General features: G+C 43.3%; 1 protein-coding gene across 4 annotated transcripts in view; it reads right to left on the bottom strand.

Moving 5' to 3' along the window:
* rtn4a (reticulon 4a) overlaps positions 1–12,913 on the bottom strand; it is a 36,825-nt gene extending 23,912 nt beyond the window's left edge. Inside the window, exons 1-2 of one of the 4 annotated variants that reach the window (XM_042009793.1) lie at positions 11,907–12,913; positions 3,560–3,613 (exon numbers count right to left, since the gene is read on the bottom strand). In XM_042009793.1, the coding sequence (XP_041865727.1) occupies positions 3,560–3,613; positions 11,907–12,675 (823 nt within the window). In that variant the 5' untranslated portion in view covers positions 12,676–12,913. The remainder of the gene's footprint in view (positions 1–3,559; positions 3,614–11,906) is intronic. The other 3 variants (XM_042009794.1, XM_042009795.1, XM_042009796.1) reach the window with 3 other exon arrangements.
* Between the last annotated feature and the right edge of the window lie 539 nt (positions 12,914–13,452).

Genomic DNA, 13,452 nt, shown 5'->3' with positions numbered 1-13,452 from the left:
AGCTTTTAATCCCAGTATAAACCAGTCTGTAGCAGCTTTTAATCCCAGTATAAACCAGTCTAACAGCTTTTAATCCCAGTATAAACCAGTCTGTAACAGCTTTTAATCCCAGTATAAACCAGTCTGTAGCAGCTTTTAATCCCAGTATAAACCAGTCTGTAGCAGCTTTTAATCCCAGTATAAACCAGTCTGTAGCAGCTTTTTAATCCCAGTATAAACCAGTCTGTAGCAGCTTTTTAATCCCAGTATAAACCAGTCTGTAGCAGCTTTTAATCCCAGTATAAACCAGTCTGTAGCAGCTTTTTAATCCCAGTATAAACCAGTCTAACAGCTTTTAATCCCAGTATAAACCAGTCTGTAACAGCTTTTAATCCCAGTATAAACCAGTGTGTAGCAGCTTTTAATCCCAGTATAAACCAGTCTGTAGCAGCTTGTAATCCCAGTATAAACCAGTATTTAACAGCTTTTAATCCCAGTATAAACCAGTCTGTAGCAGCTTTTAATCCCAGTATTAACCAGTCTGTAGCAGCATTTAATCCCAGTATAAACCAGTCTGTAGCAGCATTTAATCCCAGTATAAACCAGTATGTAGCAGCATTTAATCCCAGTATAAACCAGTCTGTAGCAGCTTTTAATCCCAGTATAAACCAGTCTGTAGCAGCTTTTAATCCCAGTATAAACCAGTCTGTAGCAGCTTTTAATCCCAGTATAAACCAGTCTGTAGCAGCTTTTAATCCCAGTATAAACCAGCCTGTAGCAGCTTTTAATCCCAGTATAAACCAGTCTGTAGTAGCTTTTAATCCCAGTATAAACCAGTGTGTAACAGCTTTTAATCCCAGTATAAACCAGTCTGTAGTAGCTTTTAATCCCAGTATCAACCAGTCTGTAGCAGCTTTTAATCCCAGTATAAACCAGTCTGTAGCAGCTTTTAATCCCAGTATAAACCAGTCTGTAGCAGCTTTTAATCCCAGTATAAACCAGTCTGTAACAGCTTTTAATCCCAGTATAAACCAGTCTGTAACAGCTTTTAATCCCAGTATAAACCAGTCTGTAGCAGCTTTTAATCCCACTACAAAGCAGTCTGTAACAGCTTTTAATCCCAGTATAAACCAGTCTGTAGCAGCTTTTAATCCCAGTATAAACCAGTCTGTAGCAGCTTTTAATCCCAGTATAAACCAGTCTGTAGCAGCTTTTAATCCCAGTATAAACCAGTCTGTAGCAGCTTTTAATCCCAGTATAAACCAGTCTGTAGCAGCTTTTAATCCCAGTATAAACCAGTCTGTAACAGCTTTTAATCCCAGTATAAACCAGTCTGTAGTAGCTTTTAATCCCAGTATAAACCAGTCTGTAGCAGCTTTTAATCCCAGTATAAACCAGTCTGTAGCAGCTTTTAATCCCAGTATAAACCAGTCTGTAGCAGCTTTTAATCCCAGTATAAACCAGTGTGTAACAGCTTTTAATCCCAGTATAAACCAGTCTGTAGCAGCTTTTAATCCCAGTATAAACCAGTGTGTAACAGCTTTTAATCCCAGTATAAACCAGTCTGTAACAGCTTTTAATCCCAGTATAAACCAGCCTGTAACAGCTTTTAATCCCAGTATAAACCAGCCTGTAACAGCTTTTAATCCCAGTATAAACCAGCCTGTAACAGCTTTTAATCCCAGTATAAACCAGTCTGTAGCAGACATGTTTCTCAGCTGTCAGATTGAGGTTAAAATGATGTAAAGTGAATGTACTAACAGAGTTTGGGAATGTGACGTCACACCACAAAGCATCGTGGGATTTTCATACGCGCCGGCAAGCGAAGCGAACAGCTACAGCTGGTTGAGGGGAACGTTTATTGGGGCATATTTTCCAGCGTTAATGAGGGCTTGTTGTGTTTTGAAATGTTACAACCACTGCGACAGAGTATGGTTTTATTTTCAAACCTGAAAAGAAAACCTCAGTGCCCACATTCCCGGAGTTAGCCGGTGGCACGGATTCAACATTGTTTCAGGCATTTTAACAGTAAAAGCCGCATGAATTCCATGTGAAGGTGGAGCGATTGATGACTTTAGCTTGCATTTGTTCTTTTTCCTGCAGCTTCACTGATAGCTACGTTTTCCCGTAGTTCCATAGTGTGATCCTTCATCTTTAGACGTTTGTGTATTACATAATACATGTAAAATACTCATTACTTAAATTATTGTGGGTGTGGGCGGGTTAGACATTAAAGACAGTGCTGGACTAGTGTGCTGAAGCCAGAACACCTGCTTTCAGCTTGATGAAGACCCGACGCTAGCATACCCTGAGAGGCTGGTTGGAGACATGTGCACCACATACACTATTTCTAAGCTTGGTAGTTTGTATCCTCACTAAACCAACTCCAGCTCAGCTGCTTTGTGGCGCCACCGTGCATCAGAAACGTCTTCTTGGCTTTATTCCAGCCATAGAGGAGCATTATTTTTCTTCTTTTCACACACACATAGAACTTTCTGCTCACTGGTTGATCTTTGGCTGCTCCTGATTGGACGTTACCGTCAATCTAAGCTCTCTGATTGGTGGAAAGTCTGACAGGAAGTGGCTTCATCATCATGTCCAGGTCTAAATAGAGGTCTCTTAGCAACATAGTAGTGATGGTGATGTTTTTATGGTGAAATGTGATAAATAAAGCTGTTATCATGGATCATTGTGGATTTACCAGATAGAGTCTCTGAATAAAACTACATTTAGTGGCTGGATTGTAAACCTCCTGGACGGGATAGAAATGCTGGAAAACTTCCGTAAATCAGCTAAAGGGTAAAATATCCATCACATTTACCCCACAGAGCTACACACCACCGCTGCTGGTGGAGGAGATGGAGCTCGGGGACGATTTAAATTAGAATAAAAAAATAATATGTAGAGGAGTTTTAAGGGTTAATAAAAACTACAAAAGTATTTAAAGAATTTCTGAAACATGAAACCAGTATTAGAGATTTTAGCGTAAAAAAGAAAGTAGTCATTTTTATCCAAACAGGCCCGAACCTGCAGGTTAATGCATCACCTCAGGCCTCGGTTTCCCAGCTTCTGAGCAGAAATGAAAGAAAAACAAAACCTACAGTAAGTTTGCACTGGTTTGTTTTTGTTTGTTAGTTTTTGGGGGAACAAACAAAACTTTAAGAAGCAGACCACCTTCCACAGTCAACATTTCCCAGCATTTGTCTGGTTCTTGGTGCTGATCCCACCTGAGTTTGATGCATGGTGGTGAAAACTTTTTTTGCCCCAGGTCTGGTGCCAATAAACCATGCCCAGTGTGTCAAACACATACCGCTAAGTGATGAAGGTACATAATGATTCCTCTCAAAAAGCATTTTCATGGAAAACTAATTCTACATAACTGAGGAGAATCATTATTTATCTACAGGCTGAGTTCATGTGAGGCACAATGCAGCACAAACACAAGCAGCAGCAACCTCCACAAACATGCAGCACATCACTTTTCCACTAAAACGACAAGTAAAGATGGGAGTGAACCAAAGAGGAGGTGAAAGGAGGTAACTGATGGAGGTGGGGAGCACAGCGAGCACAGAAAACTTGCCTGTAGGGAACTGCATCAGAGAAGGAGGCGGAGCTTTAAGAGGAGAAGGTACATCTGTGGGAGAGAAAGCAGCAGACGGTGAGTTCAAAGCCCAGAGGAAAGACAGAAATCTGCAGAACAAAAAGCTTCAGCAGGAAAGCAGGAGGTTAAACCTCTAAGGATTCCACCTCTTTAATTACAACCTCAGTGTGTTAATGATCCACCGAACAAGCCGCCAGGATATTTAAAGACTCAGAGATGAAGAAAATTCCCCTCTGATCAGCAGGAACTTATAAAAACATGCTGAATACACCCGAGCGACACTTCAAACATCCAATCTGAGCAAAGCTCCGCGCAGTACACAACCAGCTCCTTCTGACGCGTCGCTGGTCAAATCTGCACATCTGGATTCTTGTGCAAGTTCAACATCTGGAAGCAGGAATCACCGCGACCAGAGTAACCTCGGCGAAGGTCAGAAGGTCCAACTCCAGCACAAATGTCCAACACGTGAGCAAATCAGGTCCAGTTCTCACACAAATGTCTGGAAACGTCCACATGACGCACTAGTCGGAGCAGGAAACGCTCCGTCACCGTGCAGGCTGGCGAACGGAGCCGCCCCGGGGCAACCAGATCCCCGGCACAGGGCTGCACTGGTGCACCGAACGTTTTACTGTACAGCATCATTTTAACACTAATGATCGTCTTTGATCATTACACACAGACAATGTTATTTATTGTGAATAAAGAGGTTCAGAAAAAGTTTTGTCTTTTAGCTTGAATGTTGATAAAAAAAAAAAAGTTATAGCTTCACTGAACTAAATAAAACCAAACATTTCAAACTCACGAGGTGCTTCTGGCAAATTCCCTCCTCTGGATTCACCTTCAATCTTTTTTATTATCATCTACTTGAACTTGAATTTGGCTTCATTATGCACCACGTTTCTAGCCGCTCAAACAGCCAGAAAACTCCAGGATTTTGTTAATCTGTGTTTGTTTTAAGTACTCGGCAGCCTTTTATACTACAGCATTTCTCCTACCATCAATTAGTTTGATCTGGTTTTCTAAGTTACAATAGATTAAAAAAGTTAGAAATAGTAGAACATGTTTCTACTGTCTTCTTTTATTAAAACTGAACAGTGTGATGTTATCGATGGGATTTACACGACGGCAGGTCATCGCTGGTCTGTGCCGGTCTGACTCTCACCTGATGCTACAAGCTAGCGCACAGATAACAGAGACAAACACATGGTAGAAAATTTCAAGACATTTTGATGGTTGCCAACCATAGACTGTATATAAAAGATGGGCGGAGCCTCCGTGCCATCCCGCAGGTTTCTGAAGAGCAAAAGTGAAGCTCGCTGGGCGTTCCCACCGTCGCCATCTTGGCAGCGTCACGCGTGTTGTCATTCCCGGAAAATCCAAAAATGGGCAAAGAGGTGGAGCTGAGAGGGGGACTGTGAAGGTGGGGGTGGATGATTGACAACCATCAAACTCCCAGCTGCCTGAAGCTAAGAGCTAACTGAGCTAACCCTGAGCAATGGTTGCTAACCAGCTAATGGAGGTAGGTGAGCTAAAGCTAAGGCACGCTGTTAGCCGGCTAAAAACTGCTGTTGTGCTACACTCTCCCTTCTTTCCACGGAAATTGGATACTGTCAATCAAAAGGACACACCCCTAATTATGCCGAATTTCAAGATTAAATAACATACAAACGGATGAGTTAGAAAAAAATTCACCCCCCTCACAGTTGTCATGAAGGTAAACTTGACCTTTTAATCCTAAAATGGATTTTTGTACCAGGCTTTAAACATGTTTATTTCTGCTGTGAAGCTGGTCTTTTTAACATGGGAGTCTATGGGGATGCAGCCCCTAGTGGATGAGGGGGGAACTGCAGTTTTTTGCACTTCTGCATAGGCTTCACATTTTACAGGCGGAGGTTGCCGCTTGATGCCATGCACCTGTTGCACCGCCATCCCCCATGTGCTGACGAGTGCGAGGGAGATCGTGTGAAATTGATTCGAACACAAATTTAATAACATCTAAATCCCACGCGGCCACTAGGCAGCACTACAGTAGTTTTTCATGTACTAACATGTTCAGGTTGGAACTGATTTAAAATTGTCAAATATCACAGCTGATAGTGGTACTAATCCCTGAACCAGGGAATAATCCACTCTCACTCCAAAACTCAAAGGCTACAGCTCAGGTAAAACTGTCTAGGAAATAATAATACACACCTTTCATTTAGAGGTGTAAAATAAATTAATTTAAAGTAAGATAAAACAAATCATATGAAGTTAAATAAAAAATTTTTTTTAATAAAACAAAACAAAGATTAAAAAAAAAATATATATATATATAAATATATATATAGTCTAAATAAAATTAATTAAAATTGAATAAAATCCAAAATAAATTAAATAGAACCAAAAAAACATAATAAAATATGTATAAAATAAAAATAAGTAAACAAATCTATTCTCAATTAAATTAAAAACAAATCTAGTTAAATGCAATAAAAATGAAATTATAATACAATACAACATAAAATAGTGAAATGAAATATTTCAGCTGGATGACTTGAGATTTCCACCATCCAGGTGTTCGTTGTGATGACGTCATCTGGAGGGCGTGGCTTCTCGTTGCTAGGCTCAGGCCTGGAGACAGAGCAGCTGTTCTGATCCACATCAGTAATCTGCTCCTCACACATCAGATTATCGAGGTTATCTCGACCGTTTTCCCCCCACAGCGACGCCTGACCGAGTCTCTGAGCTTCAGGTCCAGGATCAGAGTGCAGGACCGGACATCAGTCTGACGTAACCCGAGGCCGGGTCCGGCTCATCCGGTTTCAGCAGACATGTTTACTGCCACACGGGTCCTACAGGACACTTCAGTCCCAGATGGTAACTAGTTACCAGCAGCAGGTAATCTGATTACTTTTTAACTTTCTATTATTAGCTTTTATTTACAGGACTGATTGATGAGTGCCTGCAGGAATCGAACCGACACCCCGCCATGTCCGCTGTCCTCATGCTGAGCCACGTGTCTCCTGATGCTGCTATTAATGTCTCTGCTCACAGTGTGACACTGAAACATGACTTCAGGCCAAAGACTCACCTGCTGCCTGCCTGTAAAGCCAAGAACTCAATGTTCGCTCGCTGTCGACGCCTCTGCCGCCTCCTCCCCGACTCAAACACACCGCCATCACACCTGATCTCTAACTCTTACAGCTTCATCCTCTTCGACCGCGAGCTTTCCGGGCCGAGCAGCTTCCTGCTGGTTCCCAACGACGGAAACAATCGATTTCATGGTCTCTGCTGCAGCCTGCTCGTCCACTGACCCACTCTTACATAACCCTGCTAAAAAATGCTCCATGTTCAGCAAACCAGAACCCGTGGGACTGATTTATTTATGAGCTCCGTCTGCAGAGGGAAACTGGCCTCCAGCTAAACCAGACCCATCCACTGACCTGACCCTGGACCAGGACCTACTAATGCAGGCTGATACATCCGATGCTTTCAGACAATTCTGCTCATCAGAAACAGAAAAACTTCAGATTAACTGATGAATGAAACACTAATAAAACCAACAACATTGATTCTGGAGGAAAAACAATTTACATTTAACTATAAGAAGTAGCCTAGAGATGGAAGTATCAATACTCAGATACCTACCAATCATAATATCAAATTCAATTCTTTAACCCTTATAGGCCATTAGGATGATTTTTTTGTCATTTCCAGACATTTTTCCTCATTTTCTGGACCCATTCTGCTTTTGTTTATCCATTTAGGATGATTTTTATTAAAAACAGAACTCTGAGATTCCAATTTCAATTTTTCTTAAAAGGTCAATAAATTTACTGCTCTGTCAGGTTATTAGAGGACAAAAAAGCCCTCTCCCAAAAAGTGTTAATAATTCTTAGAGTTAGCTGCTAATGTGAGAGCCCAGGGTCTTAGCGTTAGCTGCTAATATGAGAGCCCACGGTCTTAGCGTTAGCTGCTAATATGAGAGCCCACGGTCTTAGCGTTAGCTGCTAATATGAGAGCCCACGGTCTTAGCGTTAGCTGCTAATATGAGAGCCCAGGGTCTTAGCGTTAGCTGCTAATATGAGAGCCCAGGGTCTTAGCGTTAGCTGCTAATATGAGAGCCCAGGGTCTTAGCGTTAGCTGCTAATATGAGAGCCCACGGTCTTAGCGTTAGCTGCTAATGTGAGAGGTAGTAACAAATGTGAGAGCCCAATGGTGACCCCACTGTGTTATTACAAAATATGACGTGTTTACTTCTGGGAGTTTGGGGAAACAGAATTAGGTGTGAAAATTTGTCCTGGTGGGTTTCTTCTGTCTCACATGATTATGGTGGCTTATCAGAAGTCATGAAGATGGTGTGTTTTAATGGTTAAATGCAGGTCTTGAGCTCTAGTGATTTTGTTATTTTGGCATCAAAAAGTGGAAATGAATTAGACTTAAACATGCGGAATAATGGCTCCATGTAAATCTATGATGGTGACTGACGTCCCTGCTGCAGAGACTCCTTTCATCTTGTTTCTGATCAGATCTCAGTCTGAACTGTGAACATTTCTAAAGGTGAAGTTAAAAGTTAAAACTTCCTCGTCATAGAGGAATGAACTCAAACTGAAAGTTTAAACCTTACTGAAGATTCCCGGTTAGATTACAGGATTAGTTCTGAACGGGCAGCTGGGTGGACACCTCACACAGACAGAGGAAAGGTTTATATTGTCCAGAAAGTCTCCAGTAATCTTTATCTCTTCAAGCTCCAAAACAACCATAAATAAAACTACTTCCTGTTCCTTTAATTTATACCTAATAATAAGACGAGGAGGCTCTAGAAGCAGTCGAGTGACGCATCGCCTTCACCGCGCAGCTCGGTGTGACTCTCAGCCATGAGACGCGATTTAAAACAGATTAAGATTCGGTTCTTGACATATGTAGGACTTTGAATGCTGGGTGGAGTTCTGAATGAAGCACCTGAGCAGTCTCAGAAAACAAGGCTGATCTCGTAGCGTCAGACATCCACCCTCTCCATCTAATCCACCTGACCGCATCAGCGGCGCTTCACAAACACACCCCGACAGATGTAGGTGACCCAAAAATAAGATGTAGGTCGGCAACGGGCGATCAGGCAGCCTGTCAGTCACAGCGTAGGGCTGAAAACCCACTTCACACACCTTCTGATGAAGGCACATCATCATCATCCTGTTCAGAGGAGGGCGTGGTCACTGACCAGCCAATAGAAAATATGCTTCTGTCTGATAATCAAGCAAAAATAATCAAATAATCTTTCAGTGTTTTAAAGTGAATATTTGCAGTTTTTTATATTTAAACTACTGAAGTTTTTTTTTAATCAAATAATTTAAATCAGTTAAAGAGATTCGTCTATTAATGAGGCTGTAATTAATATTAAAAAGTTAACTTTCTGTCGGGGGTTTAAAGGGTTTGTTGCTTGCTGGAAATTCATTACTCCTGAAATTCTTTATTTTTGTCAGTATTCCATAAAATGAATGTTGTAATATTCCTGATCCAGCCCTCATGTCTTCATCTCAGACGTTGCTGTAATTTCCTAAAGTGGTCTTTATCAATAGTTCTACAACCTTTTGAGGTTTTTCTTTGGACATTTTCTGTGTTTTCCCCTCGTTTCCCATCCAGTCCTGGTCCAAGACCAGCTCTAGAGGAACTTAACTTCTGTCAGCCGGTCACAAAGACGCATCATCTGTTCTCATTTCTTTAGTTTCATGTGTGAAACCAGCAAAGATCCAACAGTCTGACAGAAAACAGATTTTCAGCAACAAGGTGATTCCCAAACAGCTGGTAGCTGGAAACCTGGATTATCTCAGCGTGGAGGCAGAAACCAAAGAAGAGTCAGGACTAAAACTATCTACAGCAGATCAACAGGATCTGAATCCAGCAGAGACCTGAACCAGGACCTGAGAGATGCACCTGGACCTTCAGCTGGTCCATCGACCGTTGGCTGAAGCCTCATCAGAAACGGTCTCCATAGAAACGTAGCTGTCAGGAACGGCTTCCTGACAGCTGAAGGCTGAGTTAGATCACATGACCCAAGAACTGGACTGAAGTGGGAACTTCTCTGATGGAGGGACGCATCCTCCCCAGAACCTGGACCTCAACGGGTCTGATGGAGGGACGCATCCTCCCCAGAACCTGGACCTCAACGGGTCTGATGGAGGGACGCATCCTCCCCAGAACCTGGACCTCAACGGGTCTGATGGAGGGACGGATCCTCCCCAGAACCTGGAGCTAAAGATTACTGAAGCAGTGTGGGATCATCTGGACAGAGAACGGAACAAAAGGCAGAAACATCCAAAGAAGAGGTTTGGAAGGTCCTGGAGACTACAGAAAGAAATGACAGCTTCTCTGAGAAGGTTCAGACTGGGATGGAGAATAAAAAATGATGACTCTAGGCTCCTTAGAACTGGACTGATTCTGGTCCTGATACTGGATTTAGATTTATGTTTCTGCATGTTTTAATAAATCTCTGCAGCTGTTTCCTGTTTTCATGGAAACATAGAAAGAAATTAAGCTGAATTGTTTATAAAATCAACTGATTCATGTAGGAAATATTATCAAGATATTTATTTGGTTGCATTTGTCTCACTTTAAAGTTTAAAAAATTACATTTTCCTGCAAACAGAAACCATAAAGTTCCAGTTTTCCTCCTTAAAAAATAAAAACTGTCGACATGTGCCAGTCTGAAGCTGCTCAGCCTCTAAATGTGGACTAGCTGGAACAGAGAGAAAGCTTTCATTTCACCCTGATGAGATGAGACATGAGGGATGACTGTCTTTTGTTCAGACGGCTGCTTTAACAGGAGCTCGTGGTTTATCCAACTCCACCAGTGGCCTTGCCAAGCAGCCCCACCCTGCCTCTCAGCTCCAGAGAGGATCCCACACAGGCCTGTTTACCTGCAATCTGCCACATCACAGCCCAACAACAACAACAGGAACAAACAACACGCACTTCTCCAAATGAGCTCAACCCAAACATGGCAGATCTGCAGCTGTGGAGCCCCCAGTCCGGCTGGAAGCCTGGGGGGCTCACAGGCCTCCAGAGCCGGATTGTTTCTGGATTTGGGGGTGTTGGTTTGGATTAGGGTGGCATGGAATTAGAGTCCAACGTCGGAACATGAAAACAAGTTGCATAAATCTGGTTAAGGGATGTGAGGTTGGCCTGGCAGCGGGGTGGAAACGCAGGGAAGCCGACAGGGAGTGGACGCAAAGCGGATTCCTTTGTTGTGACTAATCTGTGGCGCTGGGCTAACTGACCATGCTTCCAATATCGGACAATTTCTTATTCCATGTGTTGCTTTTTTTCTTACTTTCATCAAACGAAACTATTCGTTAAAAATCACCAGATTATATAAAATATAGCACTTTGTGTTACATTCCCTGTAAGTGAATTATTGTTATAACTGAAGCAGGGGCATTAAAGACAAACTGACATTACAACACAAATAGCAGCACAAAAGATTATCTGAGATGTCATCTGACAGAATATTAACAGAACTTTAAGTTTAATACATATACATTTTTTCTGCATTAGCAAACATCACGAAAACCGCGTGTCCGATAATGGAAGCATGTTAGCCTCCGCCGTTAGCAGCAGACGGACGCTGACACAACGACATCTGCAGCGGGAACATAAATTAAACATTTATGGACATTTTCTTCTACCGTAAAAACAAATGGCGCAAAGTTCATATATAAAATTGACAAAAAAATCTTTAAAATAAAAAAAAGGAGGAATGCGACTACTTCACCCCCGTCAACAGCTCACATTACGCTTCCTGACGGTTATTTGCCCAAACAGGTGGGCCGCATCCACCGCACACCGGAGCTAATCTGCCGCTCGTTTAGCGTAAATTTATACAAAACACAACCCATCAAAACACAAAAATGCACCCATCTGCTCTCAGAAACGATTCTCTCATTCAGCCATAAACCCAAGTGTCAAACAGCAGGTCGGCTTAATGACGAACCACCATCCGCTCCTGTCACGGTAGCTTCAGTAGCCGGCTAACCGGAGACCGGGACCGAGCACAAATGACAAAAATCTCCTCAAAAACATCTGAAATCCTCACGTTTTAACGTTTATCGCCGAACAGAAAGAATAACCCGGTAAAACAACTCTTTATTCGGCTCGCTTTTAATCCGCGTGTCAGAACGAGCACGCGATGCTAACCCGGTTCAGCTGCGCGGAGACGTTCCGGTAAAAAGATGGAAAATAGCTTCAGATTCGGCTCGTGTTTATCTCGGGTTTGGTTTATTTCTCTGCCCAAACGCCCCGAACTCGCCCCCGTATTCATTCCTCCGCGTTTTTCCCTTCAGATACTCACACGATGCCGGAGCCGCTGGTTCCTGTGTCACCGCAGGCTGCACTGCTGCCTCTGCGACGGCGGGCGCTGCTTTCTGGGGTTCAGCCGCTGGGAGGGCGTCGCTCTGAGGGGCAGGTTCGGGTTCCGCCGCGGGGGCTGCGTTTAGCTGCGAGGCGATCTTTGTAACCTCCGGTTCGGCTTTAGGAGCGACCACTTTAGGCTCTTCAGGAACAAAAGAGGAGGTAGTGGAATCTGGAACTGGACTATCTACTACAGGCTCCGGTTTAGGTTCGGGTGCCTTTACGATTGTCAGCGGCTCTGGTTCCGGTTCTATAACCACTACTGGCTTTGCTTCTGGCTCCGGTTTTGGCACCACTACTGGCTTTGCTTCTGGCTCCGGTTTTGGCACCACTACTGGCTTTGCTTCTGGCTCCGGTTCTGGCACCAGTACTGGCTTCTGTTCAAGCACCGGTGTTGGTTCCGGCTCCGGTTCTGGTTCAGGTATGTGGGCAGGCTCTGGTATCGTCTCCGGCTCCTCCGCTGAAGTTTGCCTGGAGTCATGAGGCGCGCTGTCCTCAGCAATGTGCCGCTGTAAGGCGTCCTGAGCCCCGCCGACCAGGTCCACGATGTCATCCAAGCTGAAGAGGTCCTGCCTGGGCTCTGACTCCGGCTGTGGCTCTGGCTGAAGATCAGGTTCTAGTTCGGGTTCCGGTTCGGCCTGGTAGTGGTGCACCTCCTCGTTAAACATAGGAGTGGTGGAAGAAACTTGCTGCTCGTCGCTGTCTGCCATGTTTCTTTCTTTTAAAAAAAACTCCAAACTGTGATAAAGTTTCAGTTCTGGTAATTTTCCGGTTTAGCTCCTTCCTGTTGAAACTTTAACCGGGAAAAGCTGTGAACCCGCACCGATTAGTCCCCCGGTAAACCTGCTTTTTCCACCGGACTGACTCGAGCAAATGCGCCACACGACAGTTACTTCAGCGTCGGACCCGAGTCTCAGATGGCAACCGTGCCGTTGAGAAGGCGGAAGATGAGAAGCTCTGCTGACCAACTACCTACGGCGTGACCTCTGAGTGACATGACCTGTGACCAATCAGAGCTGACCAAAGTGGGCAGGGCGTAACCTGACGCCCCCTCCAATAAAGAAGACCTAAAATTTCACAGGAGCAGAGAGTTCAGTCAAAGCTGCGGAGGAAGTTTTTGCACAACTCTGTCATCTTTATTCATACCCAAAAAAGTGTGCAGGAGTGCTTTTACTGAACTCTGGATACTTATACTTGGTTATTTCCTTTTTTATTTATATATTCAGGTTTTTTTTTACTACATTTTAAAGGAAAAACTTGCTTGACCACATAAACTTGACATGTAGTTACAGAAACTTGAGAATATAAAATGTGCTACTGGCTCATGATATATTCAAAGTTTGAAAAGAAGCAAATATGAAACTCTCAGGAACAGTAAATGGGGTTGATATGGTCCACTTGTGTTTGTTGGGAAATTAAATGAAGAATAATATTTAATATTTTGGTCAGTTTTGAACAAAGAGGAGATGAACATCTGAGTGTAAAGC

This window comes from Melanotaenia boesemani, chromosome 16, assembly GCF_017639745.1.
Source record: "Melanotaenia boesemani isolate fMelBoe1 chromosome 16, fMelBoe1.pri, whole genome shotgun sequence".
Taxonomy (NCBI): Eukaryota; Metazoa; Chordata; class Actinopteri; order Atheriniformes; family Melanotaeniidae; genus Melanotaenia; species Melanotaenia boesemani.
The sequence above is the reverse complement of the archived record's forward strand: the minus strand, read 5'-3'. Positions and strand labels throughout refer to the sequence as shown.